This window comes from Symphalangus syndactylus, chromosome 2 (genome assembly GCF_028878055.3).
Source record: "Symphalangus syndactylus isolate Jambi chromosome 2, NHGRI_mSymSyn1-v2.1_pri, whole genome shotgun sequence".
Lineage (NCBI taxonomy): Eukaryota > Metazoa > Chordata > Mammalia > Primates > Hylobatidae > Symphalangus > Symphalangus syndactylus.
The window spans coordinates 136855290-136878394 of NC_072424.2; the positions used below are offsets into that span (position 1 = coordinate 136855290).

Here is a 23105-nt window from a genome sequence, read left to right on the forward strand (position 1 = left end):
AGTAGGTGAAATAGTTTTCCTATAGAGAAGAAAAGCTAAATGGCTGACAGCACTAATATTGAACATTAACTATCATACTTACTAAAAAAAAAACCCGCAAAATTAGAAGGACTAAGGAAAAATATATTTGCTGGTTACGTATAATGGTAATAGAAAGCTAGTAATTAATCATAATTCTCATTAGAATTACAATACAGCCTTTGAATATTCTATTAAACAAATGAATTCAATTTAAGTTTCATTTTCAAATTAGTTTTATTTTATCACATTTGATTGGCCCAGTCCATTACACAAAAAGACATACTGACTAAATACAACATAATTTCTATAACCTGAGGGGACTTGCGCATCATTACCTGATTGCTTGCTGACTTGGCTGTTGATTGGTTTCATGACTTCGAAGCTTCCCTCCTATGACAATTCTTCCTCCCCTAAGGACTTCCTCATTGCTGTTTCTTCATCCTGCCCTAAGAGCTCTCTCTCTTCCATAAACTTCCTTTCCTGGGATGACCTTCTGTCATATGTTGTTCTTTGTAAGTAGTCTCCATCTAAAAGCAGCTTCTGTGTCTGTGACATGCTCTGCTCCGGGAATTCAGAGGCCTCCAGTGACTCTGTCATTGCTCCAGGACCACCAGGCTCATCCTCGGGTTCTGGAGACTGATGTGTGTCTTCCCCATGCTCATACATATGCAGTCTCTTTTCAACCACCTCACGGATCAACACTGAAAAGTTAAATGTCCAGACATCACTATGATTTTCATATTATGGTTTATTTCAGGAGTTATAATGCTGACTTATAGATGATTACAAAACCTTCACGAAGCCTCATCTCTTTCCTATGTCATAACCTTTTTTGGAAGTCAGCATACTTAACTTCACACTTAATGCATTAAATATAAAATATATTCTGTTTTAACAGAGTATCATTTATAAAGTAATGACAGAAGATATTAATAGATAGCAAATTATAGAAGAGCCAAAAATAATATTGAGGGTAAAAATTTGCACTTTTATTAATACAATTGATATACTAAAAGTTTAAGTATTAGAACTGTAAAATTAATCTTTCTTTCAATTATTCAATTTATTCTTTCTACCAAAAATTTTAGAGATGAATTTTTGGATAAAATAACTTACTGTCAAGCACTGTTCTTCCCACCATGCTATATTCCATGGTTTTTTCAACTTCATTCATTAGCCATGGAAGAAATCCTAACTCAATATCTGTAATAAAAGAATTCATTGATTTTCATGTATTATCAGAGGAATCATGTGCTTTTCTCTTAATGTAATAGACTCATCAACATTGGTTTCTTAATATAAAATGTTAAGTAGACTCATACAGCATAACTTTTGCCATATTCCTTATATATGTTCTGGTTAGTTTCCTTTCTATTGCATAAGTGATTTTTTTTTTTTTTTTTTTTTGAGACAGAGTCTCAGTCTGTCACCCAGGCTGGAGTGCAGTGGCATGATCTCTGCTCACTGCAACCTCCACTTCCTGGTTCAAGTGATTCTCCTGCCTCAGCCTTCTGAGTAGCTGGGACGACAGCTGCACACCACCACATCTGGCTAATTTTTGTATTTTTAGTAGAGACGGGGTTTCACCATGTTGGCCAGGATGGTCTCAATCTCCTGACATCGTGATTCACCCGCCTTGGCCTCCCAAAGTGCTGGGATTATAGGTGTGAGCCACTGCGCCCGACCCAATATTTTAAGAACTATGAAGCCTTCCTTGGAGTCAAGGCATTTGGAGTTTCCTTCATAGGTGCAATCTGAGATGGATCACGGAGGCAGGGGGAGGATGTGGGTTTGAGAGAACTCCAATCCAAATGCAATGCAAATCTGGGATTGAGCAATGCCAGTAAAAGAAAGTCTCCACCTGAAGCCCAGGGCCTAATGGAAGGAAGCTGATCAGACTCAGAGAATGCAGGTGAGAGGGCATTTGAGGAGGCAGCCATCTAGAAATAGGTCAGAAACTAGGTGTTTCCATCAGTATTAAGTTTGTTCAAACTGAAATCTACTGTGTAAGCATTTTAAAAATATGGTCTATTACCATATACATTTTAAAGTTTCAAAACAACATTTTTTGGGGGCAGGCATCTAATTTTATTTTTTAATAGGATGAAATGGAGAGTGTGATAGAATATTATATTCACTACTATAAATAATTTTAATCTCAGGTATGAATTTCATTTGCAAGCTTTTAAATGATCTATAACTTACTTTTTTGGTAATCTGTGATAGAAAGAAGGCTACTGATCTCTCTGGCTAACAGTTAGAGTCCAAGCTAGAGCCCAGGACAGCAGGATGATAGCCGAGAATGAACACTGGACTTGGAGTCTGAGATCCAAGTCAGTTTGAGGCCTAATATTTCCACTGCCTGAGGATTTGGGAGCAAGGCATTTAACTTCTCTGAGCTTCAGTTTCTATTTCTGAAAAAATGGGAATTCAATCTGACCTGTCTATCCTACAGGGTTATTGGGAGTATCAAATGATATCGCCTATGAAAAATACTATGTATATTAATAATATTTGTCTGTGATCTGACCTCTTTGTATTGAATTGAATATGTAATCAGTGAAAATTAACATTACTAACATGTGTCCCAAGATACTACTGGCCAACAAAATAGGACCTATACACCAAGCACGGTGGATGTAAGTGCTTTTCACTCTGAGGAAGGTGGGTGGTGCAGAGGACATACAACTCTTCATTTCCACTGGCTGAGCAGCTAGAAACGTGGGCTTTGAGGGGATACAGACAGACAGCTATCAGGCTATGGGCTCCCTAGTGGCAGAGATCAGGGATCCTTCTTTTTCTCCAATACCAAACACTGCCTGGAACAGGGTAAGCGCCTAACTAAATGAATAAATGACCTTGATACCTGCCCTCAAAGGGTTTTTGATTTGAATAAGTCAGCTGAGAAAAAGTTAATAACAACTACTTATGCATACACAGGACTTTATAGTTTACACAGTTTCATATATTTCATGACTTAACTCCTAAATAATCCTCATTTCAGGCTGGGCACGGTGGCTCACGCCTCTAATCTCAGCCCTTTGGGAAGCCATGGCAGGTGGATCACTTCAGGTCAGGACCAGCCTGGCCAACATGGCGAAACCCCGTCTCTACTAAAAAATACAAAAATTAGCTGGGTGTGGTAGCATGTGCCTGTAATCTCAGCCACTCGGAAGGCCGAGGCAGGGAGAATTGCTTGAACCCGGGAGGCAGAGGTTGCAGTGAGCCAAGATTGCGCCACTGCACTCCATCCCGGGCAAAAGAACGAGACTCCGTCTCAAAAAAAAAAAAAAAAAAAAAAAAATCCTCATTTCACACATGAAGAAACTGGAGGTCATCAAGCTAGCTAATGATAAAGCTGCAACCCAAACTCAAGTTTTCAATACCAAGTCCATATTTCTTTCTACTATACAAATGTTGCTTCTCAATAAACAAACACTAATATCCTTAAATCAAGATCTTTAAAATACACATCTCATTAACAACTGTACTTACTTTAAACAACTAAAATTGACTTTGTGTCAGAAATAGAAAGATTCCAATTCAAAATAAAAATGGACATAAGATAAATTTGAACCATTAAGAGGATGCTTATTACAACAAAATTAATCTAACAAAAATATCTACAAACCTCTTTCAATGGGATCATAAAAGTAGCCACTATCCCTGAGGCTGCCAAAAACAGACGGGAGAAGGTCAGCCAGGTAACGCTGTGCAAATGCTCGGGCGGCGACTTTTTGTGATGTCTCGTTGTGCTTGTGCACTATTTCCCACTGCTGTTTCTTACGCCGTTCCTGCCAATAATGACACAGGGGGGTGGTTATTTAGCTCTTATGCCCTCCCCAAGTACCGAATCTAGTCAAGTTAATAAGTACAAGAATCCAGACTTATCAAAAAATGGACAGCGAGGTGTCTATCTATTAAAGGTTCATATTTTTCATCAAAACTTTAATGAATTTCAACAGCTAGTGGGTACTGAATTCAGGAAGTTATAAAAGATGGAATTTAAGGTAAAACATCTCACTACTGAATTCAAGTAAAATAATTTCAAGACATACATGCTTGACAGTATAGACCGTAGCAAAAAGATAATCACCATTATATGTATTTTAAATTAATATTATCATGAAATATTACTGGTAAGAAAAATTACCAGTGGGCCAATGAATGAGTTCATTTGTAATAATTCCCTGAATTTGTAAAGCTGAATGGTTCTGAAGATCATGAAAGCCTCTTATTTTTTGTTGTTACTTCCTTTAGACCATGTAATATTTATAAAGCGGATGAATCCTGTTCTCTACTCTCATGTGGAAGTGGGAGCATTAATATATTTTCTAATTAAATCTATTTTCAAACTTTAAACAAATATAAATCTAGGTGGTTCTTGTATCCAGTTTTCCATAATATATTTCCAAATAGTAAATAAACAAGTATTTTTTGATAAAGATTTCACGACTCATTTCAACAAAGTTTATTTTGCCACAGTTTTTTTATATTTGTAAATTTGCACAATCCTTATTGTAAGCCCTATGCTCTTTACACAACTAAGTATTCATCTTAGAATTAAAGTCCATTTGATAGGTATTGAGTAGGATTTCCCAACAATTACGCTATTTTTCAGAGTATAGTAAGTTAGGCCCCTTGGGAATATTTTCTTAACTGTTTCGGATATTAAGATACTACTTTATAATTTGTTCATCAGTATACAACAAAGGCTGACAGTTATTGCCAAAACCAAAAAGACTATCTTTTCTAGTGCTTCCTAACTGTAGGCTACTGGCACATTTAAAAAAACTGGATTGTAAACCTTTCCTTACTGAAGATTCTAAAAATCTAGAATCTGAAAAATATTCTATTAGAACCCAAACAGGTCTGGTGTGTCACTAAGGGTATAAAGAAGGGCCTGGTCACCGAGAAAAAGAATCAGAACTCTATCCAGATCCCCTGCTTTTTACCCACAGTTCTCTCTCCAATACATTCACTTTTTCCTTCCTTCCATCTTTCTGCCACTGACTTATGGCAAACCAACATACGTCTTTCTTTCTTTAGGACTCCTGATATTTAAGAGAGTCTTACAACTGGCACACATGTAACTTAGGAACTTTCACTTCATTTAGAAACTTTTGGAAACTCAATTTAGGTGTATTTATGTAAGCTGGAGTTTAAAAGATGTAATTCTGTCCATGAAAGATCTAAGATCTATAGGAGAGACCTGAGCAAAAATACTATACGTCTTTTTCTAATATATTCCTAAAGATCTTTAGTCTTATGATATATCATCACATGTAATTTTGAACATAATATGCTAACTAGCCAAAAGACTGCCTAAGAAAGAAAAATACAATTATATATACTTTTTCTTCTCGGTGTCGCCTCTCTTGCTCTTCAAGTCGTTGAACTTCAGCACGTTCACTATTCCGTAGTTCTTCATACTCACGCTGACTGGCCCGCAGGTTAGCCAGCTCTTCTTCTTCCATTACTTCCAGAAGAGACTGCTCAATTGTCTTCCCCACCAAAACTTCTAACACTGGTTTAACTTCAAGATCAAAGTCAAAGAGCTTAAACATACAAAATAAAGCAAACTTAAAATTTTAATTACGAATCGGATGCTCAACAAAAATATAATGAATAGCAATAACAAGATATTATTTATTAAGTGTCTCCTGTGTGCCAGACACTGTGCCAGTGCTTTATTCATGGTTTCTAATCCTCAAAATGAACAACATTTTGTTTACAGGTAAAAATCTGTTAAGTCAAAGTTATGAAAAAAACCTATGCATTCATCAAAACGAACCCTGACACTGAAGAGAAATATCTTTGTCTATCTTATTGTTTGCCTTTTCTGTTTGATTTTTATTTATTTTTAAATAACAGTTTGATGAATGAAGGAACAAGAATAATAGATATTTTGGTGATTCATTGCTAGGATTTATAGGCAAATATAACTTTCAGGTAGCTTCTGAAGATTTATTTTATTTCCCAATTTCAATGACAGTTCTTTCAAGTTCCCATAAGTGTTAAAACTCACTTAGGTCATTATGAACATAATCATTGCCTTCTTTTCTTCAATTTCATAAAGAGGCCTATTTATGCATTCCGCACTGATAGAAAAATGTAATTATTAAAAAAAATTTTTTTAAATGAAAGAGTACCTTTACAAAAGTTATATAATCCAAAAGCAACTAATTGTGGAATCTTTGATATCAGGGATATTATTTTTCCCTATTTAGTACAAATCTATCTTATATATATACATTAAGCAAGCATATAAACAAACAAAAATCAAATGTGGAAATATTCTAAAAATATTTCAAATGATTTTATTTTTAATCAGCAAAGAAATCAGAACATGGTATTTTAAAACATTTCTGAGTACTATATGATAAAACCATTATAGATAATATCTGGAAAGAAATCCAAGAAGTAGAATCTGATTGTGAGGTGGTTCTTGCTCATATTAAGCATTATCTACACCTAACTTTACCTCACTTATAAAGATTATAGAGGGAAGCCCATAGGATGTACTGTACCTCTCCTTCTAGTATTTGAGTGGCCACATCTTTGCCAGTTTTGGCAGGAATAAAGAGTGGTGTTGGTGGTCTGTCCAAAAACGCATCTGTTTGGCATTCCATATCAACTTCTATTATGCGATCAGCAATTTCTTCAAGGTATAATTCTAAGAAGAATATCATATACATTGAGTTTAAAATTCTGGTCTAAGTCCGGGCATGGTAGTTCATGCCCATAATCTCAGCACTTTGGGAGGCCGAGGAGGGTGCAATACTTGAGGCCAGGAGTTTGAGACCAGCCTGGCCAACATGGTGAAACCCCATCTCTACAAAAAATACAAAAATTAGCTGGGTGTGGTGGTGTGTGCCTGTGGTCCCAGCCACTCAGGAGGCTGAGGTGGGAGAATTGCTTGAACCTGGGAGGTGGAGGTTGTAGTGAGCCAAGATCGTGTCACTATACTACAGCCTGGGCAACATAGTGAGACTCTGTCTCAAAAAAAAAAAAAAATTCTGGTCTATTTCAAGCATACATGCGTATTTGAAATTTTAGCTCCTTCAAAACATATTTAAATGAATCAGAAAATAAGTATTGGAATAAAAGTGCTCAGATGTGGGGCTTACCTCACATACTGAACTAAGAGTTTTTAAATATTTGGAAGACCATAGATAGAATTAGGCTAGAACATTTACTGAATGTCTAGAAAGCACTGAGCTTTGTATCTGAAAATGGAGCTAAAGAAGAACATGAGACTGTAGATGTGTATAAGATGCAGAGTACAACAGTGGATAAAAAGTCAAATATAGATATACATATATAGAGAGATATATATACGTATATATATCTATACGTATATATATCTATAGATATAGATATCTATACACAGATATCGATCGATCGATATCTATACACATAGATATCTATGATAGATATCTATACACATATATACATATGTGTATATATACATATGTATATATATCTGAGTCCTAAGATAGTAAACATATACAGATTTGAAAATTCCTGGATATTTAAAAAAAATCATGTACCAAGTCACCAGGTTATTTGATGTTCCCTCTACACTACAGATTATAAACAGATGTATGAAAACAAATTTCATGTTAGGAGTAATTTATATGAGGCAGGGGTAATGTGGTATCAAGCAAAGAACATGAGCACTAGAGTCAGATGTTGGGCACAGGACTTGGCCAAGTCATGTCCTCTCTGGGCCTCAGTTTCTTCATCTGTAAAATGGGCTATAACTACCTGTCACACAGAATCTTTGCAATAATGAAGGAAATACACAGATAAAGGACCTGGTTCAGTCTCTGAGGAAATATCCAAAAAAAGCTGGCTGCTATTATATCACTTAATATTCTGATGGTATGAAGAAACATGAAAACTTATCTCTTTGGCTAATGACAGCCATACACTCATTCTATACTTGGCCTAAAGGCAGGGGTTAAAGCATGGAATGGTCCCTTTTGCCTTTACCATGCAGAAATAATCCTGATGGATCCACTCATCATCTTGGAAGGGTACAAAGTGAACCTTAAGTAGTGACAGTGGTCCAAGGAAAACACCAAGCACTGTCTGATGACCAAGATTCTGTCAACAACACAGCTAGACCCCACAGGACCAGGTAAGCCTCTACAGCTGAGCACAGCGAGACAAGTATGCAAATCCTGGCACCTGCCTCAGGGGTGCCTGTGTGGCCCTGGGGAATGTGCACAGCAACAGAACCAGCGGACAGAAGAGGCTGGTGTGAGAAGCAGATGACTCAGATGGGAGTGGGTTTACTCCTCTCAAAAGACAAACAAAATGACAAAATAGAACCATATTGCTCTCCTTTCCTGTAAGTCCTAATGAAAAGAACTGTGATTCATGTTGGGCTATGAGAAAGAATCCCAGTTTGAGAACAGAATATGTGAAAAGGGCTAAGAGAGAATCTGGTCACAAAATTATTTATTTATTTGTTGCCCAGGCTGAGTGCAGTGGTGTGATCATAGCTTACTGCAGCCTTGAAATCCTGGGCACATATGATCCTTCTGCCTTAGCCTACTGAGTAGTTGGAATTACAGGTGTGCACCACCATGCTCAACCAATTTTAAAATTTTTTTTGTAGAGATGGGGTCTTTGGTCTCTAACTCCTCAGCTCAAGTGATCCTTCTGCCTTGCCTCCCAAAGTGTTGGGATTACAGATGTGAGCCACTGTGCTTGGCCAACATTCTTTTTTTTTTTTTTAAACCCCATCCCACACTTCCAGCCATATCCACTATGATAGTAGTATATAGTCTATATATTTCTTTCTTTCTCTCTCTCTTTTTTTTTTTTTTTTTTTTAAGATGGACTTTTGCTCATCGCCCAGGCTGGAGTGCAATGGTGTGATCTCGGCTTACTGCAACCTCTGCCTCCCAGGTTCAAGTGATTCTCCTGCCTCAGCCTCCCGAGTAGCTGGGATTACAGGTGACCACCACCATGCCCAGCTAATTTCTGTATTTTTTAGTAGAGACCGGGTATTTCACCACATTGGCCAGGCTGGTCTTGACCTCCTGACCTCAGGGATCTGCCCGCCTCAGCCTCCCCAGGTGCTGAGATTACAGGCGTGAGCCAGCATACCCAGACTAGTCTATGTATTTCTTTAATAAATGAACTTCCCTACCATGTGGTCGGGGAAGTATCAGATAGCACAAGAGAGGCATAAATAATACAAAGGCCAAATAAAAATGAACTGACATAGACAACTGAGTAAACCAAGAGGACACAATGCCGAGGGAACAGTCACACACCTGTTTGCACATCGACATGCTTTCTGCCTTCCACAGGTTCAGGTGTTTGTGGTCTGAGCTGCTCTTGGGCTTGTTTTCTGGCAAGAGCCCTCTTCTTAGCCTCCCGTTGTCTCTGAAGCTCTAGAGAATCAGGCTGTCTGAGCTAATAGGGATAGAAAATATTTCTAGAATTTAGAAAATATTTATTAAAGCATACAGGAACTGCCATTCCAAAAGCAATTCCTGAGTAGTATAAACGCATTTGTCATAATGTTTCCTGATTATCAGTAACTTCATTAAAATTGTATTGGTACTTTGTCAGATAATTACAAAGATGTTTGACAAAGCATAAAAGTAACTTCAAAGTATGGCTGTTAACTGGAATATATGGGTGCACAATCCTACCTATATATTTACAAAAATAATAAAAACATTTCCTTTTTAATTTATTCATTGACCTGCTGATCATTCAGGAGCATGCTGTTTAATTTCTATGTATTTTTGTAGCTTCCAAGATTCCTCTTATTATTGATTTCTAGTTTTACTTCATTGTGGTCAGCAAAGATATTCGATATGATTTCTACTTTTTTGAATTTGTTCAGACATGTTTTGTGGCCTAAGACATGGTCTATTCTGAAGAATGATCCATGTGATGAAGAAAAAAAATGTGTACTCTGCAGAAGATGGATAAAATGTTCTATAAATATCAGTTAGTCCTAATAGGTCTAGTGTGAAGTTTAACACCAATTTTCTTTTGTTTCTTTTTCTTTTTTTCCTGATTTTCTGTTTGGATTATCTATTCATTACTGAGAATGGGTTGTTAAAGTCTCCTAATATTATTGTGGTCTATCTCTCCCTTTAGATCTATTCATGTTTGCTTTATATAGTTGGGAGCTCTGGTGTTGGGTGCATGGATATCTATCATTGTTACATCCTCCGGCTGAACTGATCACTTTATTATTACAGAGTGACCATGTTTCTTTTTAGTCTTTGATTTGTAGTTTATCTGATGTAAGTATACTCATGCTCTTTTTTGGTTTCTAGTTGCATGGAAAATCTTTTTACATCCATTTACTTTCAGTCTATGTGTGTCTCTGTAGGTGAAGTGGGTTTCTTCTAGGAGCATATAGTTGGGTCTCGTTTCTTTATCCAATCAGCTATTCTATGCCTTTTAATTGGAGAACTGAGTCCTCTTACATTCAGTGTTATTATTGATAAAGCAAGGACTTACTACTACCATTCTGTTGCTTATTTTCTGGTTGTTTTGTATCTCCTTCCTTCTTCATTGTCTTTCTTTGTGTTAAGTGACTTTATCTGGTAGTATATTTTAGTTTGTTGCTTTTAATTTTTGGTGAATCTATTACAGATTTTTGCATTGTGGTTACCATGAGGCTTACAAAAAACATAGGTATAACAAGTTGTTTGCAGAGATGACAACTTATCTTAGATCACAAAGAACAGAAGCAAAGAAAAAAAGAAAAAAAATTCTACACTTTAACTCCATCCCCCCACATACTAACTTTTAGTTGTCTCACTGCACATATTTTTATATTACCTACCTCTTAACAGGTTGCTGCAGCTATTACTGTTTTTGATAGTTGTCTTTTGGGCCTCAGTAGAATTATGAGTGGATTGCATACCACAGTTACAGTATGAGAGTATTCTAGGTTTGTCTATGTACTTAATTTAACCAGTAAGTTTCATACCTTCAAATGTTTTATTTTGGCACATTAGTGTTTTTTTTTTTGTTGTTGTTGTTCAGGCTGAAGAATTCCCTTCAACATTTCTTGTAAGATGGGCGTGGTGGTGCTGAATTTGCTCAGCTTTTATTTGTCTAGGAAAGACTATCTCTCCTTCATATTTGAGGGATAACTTTGTGGATACAATATTCTTAGATGATTTTTTTCTTTCAGCACTTTGAAAATGTCACCCCAGTCCCTCCTGGTTATCTCACTCCCTCCTGGCCTGTACAGTTTCCATTGAGAAGTCTGCTGCCAGATGGATTGGAGCTCTTTCCTGTATGTTATTTGCTTCTTTTCTCTTGCTGCTTTTGGGATTCTTTTTTTGTCCTTGACCTTTGAGAGCTTGATTATTCTATGGGGTATTATTTGGGGTGAATCTGTTTGGTATTCTCTGACCTTCCTGTACCTGGATATCTATCTCTTTCTCAAGTTTTGGAAAGTTTTCTGTTAGTATTTCTTAAAACAAGCTTCCCACTCCTTGCTCTTGCTCAATTCCCTCTTGAACACAAGTAATTCGTAGCTTTAATCTTTTGGGGTAATTTTCTATATCTTGTAAGCAGTCTTTGTTTCTTCTCATTCTTTTTTCTCCTCAGACTGTGTATTTTCAAATAGTCTGTCTTTGTCTTCATGTTCACTGATTCTTTCCTCTGTTTGATTCATTCTGTTGTTGAAAGCCTCTAATAAATTTTTCAGTTCAACAAATGTATTACTCAGCTCCAAGATTTCTGCTTGATTTTTAAAAATTATTTCAATCTCTTTGTTAAATTTCTCTAACAAATTCCTAAATTGCTTTTCTGTGTTATATTAGACATCACTGAATTTCCTTAAGACTGCTATTTTGAATTTTTGGTCAGAGAGCTCACATCCTGCCATCTCATTAGGGTCAGTTACTGATTCCTTGCTTTGTCCCTTTAGGTAGGTCATGGTTCCCTGTTTGCTGTTGTTTGATGTGGATGTATGTCTATGTCTCTGCACTGAAGGATTATTTAGTCCAGTCTAATCTGTCTGGCTTGTTTTGCTTTTTATTGGATATATTTTCTTAGAGATCTTTTTTTTTTTCCTTTTTTGAGACAGAGTCTCGCTCTGTCACCCTGGCTGGAGTGCAGTGGTGTGATCTTGGCTCACTGCAACCTCTGCCTCCTGGGTTCAGGCGATTCTCCTGACTCAGCCCCTCAAGTAGCTGGGATTACAGGTGCCCGCCACCATGCCTGGCTAATTTTTGTATTTTTAGTAGACATGGGGTTTCATCATATTGGTCAGGCTGGTCTCGAACTAATGACCTCAAGTGATCTGCCTGCCTCGGCCTCCCAAAGTGCTGGGATTACAGGTATGAGACACTGTGCCCCACCAGAGATCCTTTATCACCAGATTGCTGCCTCCTTTTTGGCTCTAGGTGGTGCCTTAAGGCCAGGTTCACCTGGCTCTAGTAAATGATCAGAGCACTGCCCATCCTGAATCAGGGAGGTCCCAAAGGGGATACAATGGTAGTGTGACTGGCTAGGGGTTTGTGCCCAGGGGACCCATACAATGTTATCTCCTACAGTGTGGTGCTGCTGAACAGTCACTCTGATTTGGTGTTTGTTTTGGTTGAGTTATACAGCAGAGTGTCCAGGGCTGGGGATGGTAGTCTCACCTCCCCATTTTGTTTTTGGCTGTACTCAGGGGTATTTCTCTCTTCAGGAACTCATGATGCTTCTTATGGGTTGAATTTCCTGCCAGGAAACCCAACATGGTAGGGAAACTAGTTGTCCACCTTGATCTTTTTCCAGTGCAGAAATCACAAGTCAGAGATAAATCCCTGTGATGGTTAATACTGAGTGTCAACTTGATTGGATTGAAGGATACCAAGTACTGATCCTGGGTGTGTCTCAGGGTGTTGCCAAAAGAGACTATCATCTGAGTCAGTAGGCTGGGAAAGGCAGACCCACCCTTAATCTGGGTAGGCACAATCTAATCAGCTGCCAGAGTGGCTAGAATATAAGCAGGCAGAAAAATGTGAAAAGAGAGACTGGCCTAGCCTCCCAGTCTACAACTTTCTCCTGTGCTGGATGCTTTCTGCCCTTGAACACTGAACTCCAGGTTCTTCAGTTTTGGAACCTGGACTGGCTCTCCTTGCTCCTCAGCCTGCAGATGGCCTATTGTGGGACCTTGTGATTGTGTGACTTAATACTTAATAAACTCTCCTTTATATATATACCCTAAATAAATCCTCCACATCCTTAGTGCCAGGCAGACTAGAAGGACAGATACTGTAGACATGAACGTCTGACTCTCCTACCATCTCCTTGAAGCTTTTTCACTTTTCTGTAGCCCTGGGAACTGCTTCCTCCTTCTACTTGAGCTCTAGAATATTGCTGATGGTAATCTTGGCACTGTACATTTGTTCTTGATTTTCTTTTGCAGGGGGAGTGAAGCCAGCCTGCTTCTATGCTGCCATTTTGGAACTCCTGTAAAATATTTTCACTGGATTAGAATTAGAGATTGATAGTTCTTTCCTTTAAGGACTCGAAAAATATTGTGCCACTTTCTTGTCTCCATGTTTTAGGTAAGAAATCCACTGCCATTTAAATCATTGATCTCCTTTAGCTAACGTGTAATTTCTTTCTGGCTGATTTCAAGATGTTTTGTTTTTAATTTTCAAAAGTTTGATCTTGATTTGTCTTGGGTAGATTTCTTTGGATTTATCCTCTTGGGGGGTCACTTGGCTTCTTGGATCTGTAGGCCTTTTGCCAAATTTGTGGAATTTTCAAGCACAATTTCTTCAAATATTTTTCCATCTCATAGTTTTCCTCCTCTCCTTCTAGGATTCCAACAACATGAATGTAAATCTTTGTGATTGTTCTTTGGCTCTCTCAGCCTTTTTTTTTTTTTTTTTTTGTCTATTTTCTCTCTGTTCAGCTAGATAACTTCCATTCTTCTGAGTCCATCCAGTGAGTTTTTTTATTTTAGTTATTGTATTTTTCAGTTCTATAAGTTTCCATTTGGTTTACTTTTATATCTTGTATTTCTTTGCTAAGATTTTTTTTTATTTGTTTTAAGAGTGTCTATAATTGTTCACTTTTCATTGAAACATTTTTGATTGTTGCTTTAAAATCCTTGTCAGGTAATTCCCACATCTGAGTCATCTTGGTTTGGTCATTTCTTGATTGTCTTTTCTCATGCAAGTTGTGACTGTCCTGATTCTTGTATGATGAATGATTTTTGTTTGTATCCTGGCTATTTTGGGTATTAATATTTTAAGACTTTGGATCCTATTTAATTTTTCAGTAGGAAATCACCCTTTTTGTTTTAGTGCACAAGCCTGAGTGGGGTTGGAAGTTCAACTTCCTGCTGGGCCCCGCTGACACCACCTCAACAAAAGCAGAGGGTCAACTTGTACCAACACATTGGTGCCAGGTGGGGGTGGTAGTTCAGCTCCTTTCTAGGCTCTGTCGACACTGGTGGTGGTGTCGGGGGAGTGCAGCATTGACTAGCACTGCCTCATACCACCTTGTTACTGCCAGATAGGACTGCAATTCAGCTACCCACTGGGTTTGCTGGCACCACCCCAGAAAGAGTGGGGCACTGACTTGTGCCATCTCCTACTACCTCATTGGTACTGGGTGAAGGTGAAAGTTCAGCTTCCTGCTCCACCCTTGTTGACACCACCTCGGTGGGAGAAGCAGGGAACCCCTGGAGGTTCTAATGCAGGAGATCCATATATATATATATGTTTAGTAAGTTAACCATTGCTTCAGACTAATAGATGTTCCCCAACTTATGTGGTTTATGATTTTTCAGCTTTTTGATGATACAAAAGTATCCACAGAAAATGTATTTTGAATGCTCATACAACCATTCTATTTTTCACTTTAATATTTCATAAATTATATGAGATATTCAGTACTTTATTATAAAATAGGCTTTGTGTTAGATGATTTTTCCCAACTGTAGGCTAATGTAAGTGTTCTGAGCACTTTTTTTTTTGGAGACAGGGTCTTGTTCTGGGAACATACCTTAGGTGGGTTCTTCACATCCCTCATTTGACATTCAACAACATTCTCTCTAATGTGGATTTGAGATTTATTCATCTTTAACTTCTTTTTAATCATGTATTTCTTGATACTCCCTGCCTCAGACTCTGATTCAGGCACACTGAGCTTCCCTCAATTCCTTAACATTCTAGGTTGTATTTTTGTTTTTGTTTTTTTGAGACAGGGTTTCCCTCTGTCACCCAGGCTGGAGTGCAGTGGTGTGATCACAGCTCACTGCAGCCTTGTCCTCCTGGGCTCAACCAATCCTTCTGCCTCAGCCTCCGAAGTAGCTGGGACTACAGGGGCGTGCCACCATGCCCAGCTAATTTTTGAGTTTTTTTTTTTTTTTTAGAGACAGGGTTTCCCCACATTGCCCAGGCTGGTCTCAAGCTCCTGGGCTCAAGTGATCCACCCACCTTGGCCTCCCAAACTGCTAGGATTACAGGTGTAAGCCACCACGCCTGGCCTCTGAGCATACTTAAGGTAGGCAATGCTATGCTATGGTGTTTGGCAGGTTTGGTGTTTTAAATCCATTTTCAATGTTCAGTGGGTTTATTGGGGCATAACCTCATCATAAGTAGAGGAGCATCTCTATCACCGTCTTGTATTAGGCACTTATATGTCATATACTGTTTATGGATTCACCTGTATTTCATTTCTGTGCCAAGAACTCACCACCCTTAATATCATACCATGTCTTACTCATCTTTGTATCCTAGGTACCCAGAACAGGACCTAAAACTCAATAAATATTTGTTGAGTGAATTAAAGAAGCAGAATTCAGACTTTTTGATTAAATAATGATAATTGTATTAGAGTATGAGATAATCTAAACAAATCTAGATGCAATAGACAAGTGCCACTCAAAATGTGGGCCTCTGGCTAGTGTCTATAAACTATTTGAACTGGTCTGTAACAATTTAAGTATAGAAATTGAGAGTAAAAGTTTAGAAATGTTTAGAATGGCAGAGTTCTGTTGAATCTAATGAAAAATTGGGGCTTTTTTTTTTTTTTTTTTTGAGATGGAGTCTCGCTCTATCGCCAGGCTGGAGTGCAGTGGCGTGATCTCGGCTCACTGCAACTTCCGCCTCCCGGGTTCAAGCAATTTTCCTGCCTCAGCCTCCCGAGTAGCTGGGACTACAGGCGCCCGCCACCACGCCCGGCTAATTTTTGTACTTTTAGTAGAGATGGGGTTTCACCATGTTGGCCAGAATGGTCTCGATCTCCTGACCTCATGATCCGCCCGCCTTGGCCTCCCAAAGTGCTGGGATTACAGGCGTGAGCTACCGTGCCCGGCCAACTGGGGCTTTTTTTTTTCTTAGCTAATTCTTTTTTTGCGGTAAAATACACATAATGTAAAATTTATCACCGTAACCATTTTTAAGTATAAAATTCAGTGGTATTAATTACATTCACATTGTTCTATCACTATCACCATCCTCTATCTCTGGAACTCTTTTCACCTTGCAAAACTGAAACTCTACACTCATTAAACATAACTCCCTCCCTGGCCCCCTCATCCCCCAGCTCCTGGAAACTGTCACTGCGCTTCTATTTGTATGTCTTTTTAAAAATTTCACTTTTATAGTAATTCATCTTTATTTTATGAATGTTTTAGTCTGCAATGGATTAGAAATTAACACAAAGAAACTGATCCTTCCCCATAGATAATGTGAGAACACGGTGTTAGACTATTCAAACTGAACTTACCAGTGGCCCTGTCTGGAGTGCATAAGTGTTGCCTCGAATTACCCTTCTGTCATACATTATGTTTCCATAACGCATAGGTTCTTCATCTCTGTAAAACAGATAATTCTGTATAACCACTTTAATAGAGTATTGGTATCTATGAAGTAACTCATTTTCAATAGGATTTAGACTAAAATCAATATATTTTAAGAAAATAAATTTCTGTTTTAGTGTGGTCCATAAAATAAGGAGGTAAATGGATACAATTTATGTAATGCTTACTATATGCCAGGTCCTTCATGTACATTATTTTATTTATTATTCACAATAGTTGCAAGTTGGGAATTATGATTCCTTTTTCAGAAGGGGAAACAGACTCAGGAATCTGCCCAAGGTCACCTTGCTAGTAAATGGCAGGGCTAGATTTAGGTTGTAAATCTGTATGACTTTAGTAAATATGAAAATGGCCCATTTGAAAAGGGGCCTTCTTTAAAGTACTGAAAAAAGCTTGATTCAAAGATTGAAAAGTTACACTAATAAAAAGATGAAGCTTAAAAATTAAGTCAATTTTCTCATTGTTCTTTAAACCCAAATATATTTTTTAAAGTTATTGTTTAAAATGTTAATAAAATTTTCCAGCCTGGCCAACATGGTGAAACGCTGCCTCTACTAAAAATACAAAATTAGCCAGGCCTGGTGGCCCGCATGTGTAATCCCAGCTGCTCTGGAGCCTGAGACATGAGAATGGTTTGAGCCCAGGAGGCAGAGGTTGCCATGAGCTGAGATCGGGCTACTGAACTCCAGCCTAGGAGACAGAGAGAGACTTTGTCTCAAAAAAAAAAAAAAAATCAATAAATATAAATAAATAAATAAAATAAAATATTAATTTCAGGCATCAGAATGATTGCTAGTAAAAAATACAAAAACACAGTTGATATTTTCATTCTAAGTTATTTAAATTACATATTGCTTATAGCTAAGACACTAAACATTGTCCTACACCAACAACAGTACTCTATGGGAAATGATTCTGAGTGGGGTATAAGTTGCTTTTTTATCATCTATTGAAGCCACTATTGAACACTCTAACATGTTTCATCGCTTGTATTAACTGATCTCTGGGCAGTGTTAAGCCCAGCTGGCCGCTCCTTCACTGAAGCATTCTCTTTCCTAGGCCTCTGTGTTACCACCATCATCTTGATTGTTTTTCTGCTACTTCTCTAACACCTTTTTCTTAGCCTTTGTTTGCAGTTCCTCCCATGCTGGAGGATTTCCTCCGGGCTCAGCCTTCTCTTGTCCTTAGCTGACCTCATGCATTTTCAAGACTTCAATTATAATCCATATACCTAAAACTCTCAATTTTTATTTTTAGACGAGAACTCTTCTCTCAACTCTAGGCATATCCAGTTGCCCAATGACATCTCACTATGCTATCTGGAAGGCAACCTCAAAATTGAACTAATTATCACTCTCCCATTCCAACTCATTACTTCTTCAGTGTTTCCTATTTCATTAAATGGTACTACTAACCACGTAGTTGGCTTAAAATAACACATGTATTCTCAGAATTCTGCAGTTTAGATGTTCAAAATGGGTGTCAACAGGGCTGCACTCCTCCTGGAGGTCCTGGGGAGAATGTTTCTTTGCCTTTTCCAGCCTCTAGAGACTGCCCTCATTCCCTGGCTTGTGGTCGCTTTCCAGTCAGCATTTGTGTGATTCTGACCTTTGCTTCTAATGACACATCCCCTTCTATGACTCAGACTCCTGTGCCTTCTTCTTTCACTTTATTTTTATTTTATTTTTTTTGAGACGGAGTCTCGCTCTGTCACCCAGGCTGGACTGCAGAGGCGCAATCTTGGCTCACTGCAAGCTCCGCCTCCTGTGTTCACGCCATTCTCCTGCCTCAGCCTCCCGAGTAGCTGGGCCTACAGGCGTCTGCCATCACGCCCGGCTCATTTTTTTTTTTTTTTTTTTTTTTTGTATTTTTTTAGTAGAGACGGGGTTTCACCGTGTTAGCCAGGATGGTCTCGATCTCATGACCTTGTGATCCGCCCACCTTGGCCTCCCAAGGTGCTGGGATTACAGGCGTGAGCCACTGCGCCTGTCCTTCTTTCACTTTTAAGGCCTCATTGTGATTCTACTGGGCCCACCTGGATAAGCCAGGCTAATTTCCCATCTCAAGATCTCCCATCTCAAGATTCTTAATATAATCACATCTCAAAGTCCCTTTTACCACATAACATGTTCACAGGTTCTGGGGACTAGGAAGAGGACATCTTTGGGAAATCATTATTCTGCCCACTACAGTGATTTAAACCTTATTTGATCTGAGTAAAAATTTAAAAAAAGGTATGTTCTAAGGTTTTAATTCATTTGCATTAAAAATGTTATTTTATTAGAAGAGTTATATATCCTTTACCAACGGATTTCTAAAATGAGGATGTCATTATCACAATTGTCATTTGACACATGCCTAAAGGTGAATTTAATGGCGTTTATGATCACCCAACTACCAAGAAATACATAAAAGATGTATTACATTCTTTTGTTTGTAAATGAGAAGGCTAGTATTCAAATATTCTCTTTCAGCTTTATAATCCTATGAAAAGGTGGAAGTTCTTGAATCACATTACATTTGTGTTAAATTTCTAGACCCTTTCAAAGGAAAAATCAGATACTCCCATTTCTGTATTTGTGAAACTGACTTCTCATACCTAAGTAAAACTTCACAGCTTTCCAATTAAGTTTCATTTTTTGGTTTCAGCCCAGTTATATATACCCAATCAAGATAATTTGGAACCTTGACTCCCTTCAGTCATAAGTTAGTTATCCATTCCAGCCATGTGTCATCTGAAAAACTGAAGATTTATCCAGTTCAACATAAAATTTTGAACAGGAAAGAACTAAACGACATTCTAGGATAGAGACAGATTGACACAAAAGCATACTCTTTTTGGATATGGTCATTTAGTTACTCAGCAGCAAGTACTAAAAGTACTGCTGTGGTTTGGATGTGGTTTGTCGTCCCCACTAAAACTCACATGGAAATTTAATTTCCAATATGGCAGTGTTGGGAAGTGGGGCCTAGTGGGAGGTGTTTGGAACATGGGTGGATCCCTCATGAATGGCTTGGCACCAGTTTTCGCAGTAGTGAGGGAACTCTTACTCTCAAGAAACTGGATTAAGTTCTCATAGGACTAGTTCCAGAGAGAGCAAGTTGTTACAAAATGAGGTACTTCCTCCTGTTTGGCCACTTCCCACGTATCTGCTTCCCCTTTGACCTTCTCCATCGTGTTATGATACAACAAGAAAAGCCCTCACTAGAAGGCAAGCAGATGCCAGCACCATACTCTTGTACTTCTCAGTCTGCAGAGCTGTGAGCTAAATATATCTCTTTATAGACTATCCAGTTTCAGATACTCTGTTAGAGCAACATAAAATGGATTAAGACAAGTACTCTCCTGAACACTTTTTTTTTTTTTTTTTTTGAGACAGAGTTTCGCTTTGTCACCCAGGCTGGAGTGCAGTGGCGTGATCTTGGCTCACTGCAACCTCTGCCTTCCGGGTTTAAGTGATCCTCCTGCCTCAGCCTCCCAAGCACCTGGGATTACAGGCACATGCCACCATGCCAGGCTACTCTCCTGAACACTTAAAAAATATTTTATTCATAAGGATATCAGAGGAGAATATTATCCTTATCCATAAGCAAATTATGGATAAAATCTCAGTATTTTATCCATTAGGATATCAATGATTATGATTTGTAAGATACTACTTCCTCAAAATTGAGATTTTTCTGTCTTGTGCATTACTCAGATATATTAATCAATTAATCAACAGATTACTTCAATATACTAATCAACTATCAAAAAAGTTGTTCCTAATGAACCACCATTGATTCTTGTTTCTAATCTGTTGGTCTGATTGGATAGTAATGATTTGTAAGCAATCACTTAAAGGCACCAGAAAGTGTTTTTGGAAGGATTAGAAAATTTTAAAATTGAATCCTTTTCTAACATAAATGATCACTCTTCAAATTTAAATTTTCTATTTTAGTTTTCTCACAGTGATAGACATCTCTTATAAAAAAAGAATTTGTTAGAACAAGATAATTATGAATTTAGAAAGAGCGTTTGAAATAAGCATCAATAATTACATTGTTGATGTTCAATCATCAATTCGACAATTCGTCTTAAGTGCTTACTATGTACCAGGCATTGTACTAGGTGAACAAAAGATGCAAAAGTTCCTGCATCCATGGAGCCTGCATTCCTGTAAAGTTCTGCTGAATTCAATATTTGAGGCTTATGGAAAGAACTTTAGAAAATCGTTTAACTTTAAGAGAACTTTAAGAGCTTATTTTTTTTTTGCCGGGTGTGGTGGCTCAGGCCTGTAATCCCAGCATTTTGGGAGGCCGAGGCGGGCGGATCACGAGGTCAGGAGATCGAGACTATCCTGGCTAACACGGTGAAACCCTGTCTGTACTAAAAAAATAAAAAAAAAAAAAAATGAGCCGGGCGTGGTGGCGGGCGCCTGTAGTCCCATCTACTTGGGAGGCTGAGGCAGGAGAATGGCATGAACCCAGGAGGCGGAGCTTGCAGTGAGCCGAGATCACTGCACTCCAGCCTGGGCGACAGAGTGAGACTCCGTCTCAAAAAAAAAAAAAAAGCTTATTTTTTTTTTTTTCTTTCCTATGTATGTTTGAATATTTGCCACTGTTCATCGATGTAAAAACACAATCTGCCGTCCGGGCGCAGTGGCTCACGCTTGTAATCCCAGCACTTTGGGAGGCCGAGGCGGGCGGATCACTTGAGGCCAAGAGTTTGAGACCAGCCTGGCCAATGTAGCAAAACCCTGTCTCTACTAAAAATACAAAGATTAGCCGGGCGTGGTGGAGGGCGCCTGTAGTCCCAGCTACTTGGGAGGCTGAGGCAGGAGAATCGTTTGATCGGGGAGGAGGGAGGAGGGGTGAGGAGGTTGCAGTGAGCGGAGATTGCGTCATTGCAGCCCAGCCTGGGCGACAAGAGCGAAACTCCGTCTCAAAACAACAACAGCAACCACCACCACCACCACCACCACAAAAAACCAATCCGTGGTCCTGCGTGGAAGAATAATCTTACTGCAGCTCAAAGCCTGCCGAAGAGATTTACTCGGCTCCCATTTTGGATATGCTAACGTTGGATATCTTTGCCCCGCAGTTTCCTCATCTGCATAATGGAGTTATAAAACCAACTTGACAGCACTGTGGATTAACTAAGAGAACGTATTTGAATGCCCCCAGTAAGGTGCTCAGCACGTAGCTGGCCCTCAATACACACTGGTACAATTCAAACTTTGTGAAATGAGCCGATTCGTGTACATGTTAAGGACCACGGCAGCAACTCAGTATCACTAAAAGTTAACTGATGCCCAACCCATGCCCCTTCCTGCTTCACTCCTCCACACCACGGGAGATTCCTTAGGGCAGAACTTTTATTTCGGCAGAGTGCAGCCAAGGGAAGACAGCATAAGCAGCTTTTGCCAGGGCGAAGGGGCCAGACCCCGGCCAGGGGATGGGGTGCAAGTATAGACCACACAGGGGCTGGCTTGGTCACTCACGGATGCGTCAGGCTGTCCCGGTAACGGCTGCGCTGGCAGGGCAGTGCTCGGGGCCGGCTGGTGTAGGTGTAGGTGCTCGGGGCACGAGAGGTGCGATCAGTCAGGGCCGAGGCCATGTCCGGGGGCTGACTGCCTCGCTTCCGGTGGAGCTTGGCTTTGAAGCAGGTGGGCGCTAAGGTGTTGTGGGACCCGGAGAGATGTAAGTAGTGCCAAGGGCAAGGATTCCGCGACGCGAGGAGAGGCGACAACAAGGGAGGCGGGCAGGACGGGAGGTTACCAGCGCAGGAGGTGGGAGCTATACTGGGCTCGCTCCCAGCACCACAGAGACCAGCAGCGGCGGCCGCATCGGTTGCCCAGCAACCCACGGTTCTGTCTGGGGGCGGGAACTCCGGGCAGTTCCGGTCCGCGGGTTTCCGGGGAAGGACTGCGGCGCAAGGAACTTCCGGCTCTTGACTCCGCCCAGTCGCGCCACCCGGGTAGGTGCGCCTGCGCTTTGCGAGGTTCCTGGGTAGGGAGGCGGCCTTGGCTGGCTTGACCGTCATCCTTGAGGCCTGCGGGGCAACGGTGGCTGTCCTCGGCCCGGCTTTGGAAAGTGGCTTTGCAGGGCTGGTGTTGGCGCCATTCTCGCAGGCCCACGTACTCCTGCTCTTACAGGGTGTCCTCGGCTGTTTCTCCTGGCGCGGCGCAGCAGCGCTCCCAGGCTGCCCCCGCGATGACACGCCCCTGGCAGCCAGGCTCCCAGCTCTGTTACGTGCCCGGGAGGGGAAGAG

General features: G+C 39.6%; 1 protein-coding gene across 3 annotated transcripts; it reads right to left on the reverse strand.

Moving 5' to 3' along the window:
- Positions 1 to 236: 236 nt before the first annotated feature.
- On the reverse strand, positions 237 to 23078 carry RSPH3 (radial spoke head 3). 3 transcript variants are annotated; one of them, XM_055268630.2, is made up of 9 exons: positions 22613 to 22877; positions 22336 to 22507; positions 16759 to 16846; positions 9315 to 9456; positions 6552 to 6697; positions 5376 to 5579; positions 3653 to 3815; positions 1138 to 1224; positions 237 to 722 (listed from the first exon to the last, which is right to left on the reverse strand). In XM_055268630.2, exons 1-9 carry the CDS (start codon positions 22875 to 22877, stop codon positions 412 to 414), a joined length of 1578 nt encoding a protein of 525 aa, XP_055124605.1. In that variant the 3' UTR covers positions 237 to 411. The 3 variants fall into 3 exon arrangements, with proteins under 3 accessions (XP_055124605.1, XP_055124599.1, XP_055124609.1); XM_055268624.2 differs by having other exon boundaries at positions 22336 to 23078; XM_055268634.2 differs by lacking the exons at positions 6552 to 6697; positions 9315 to 9456 and having other exon boundaries at positions 22336 to 22877.
- Positions 23079 to 23105: the final 27 nt, after the last annotated feature.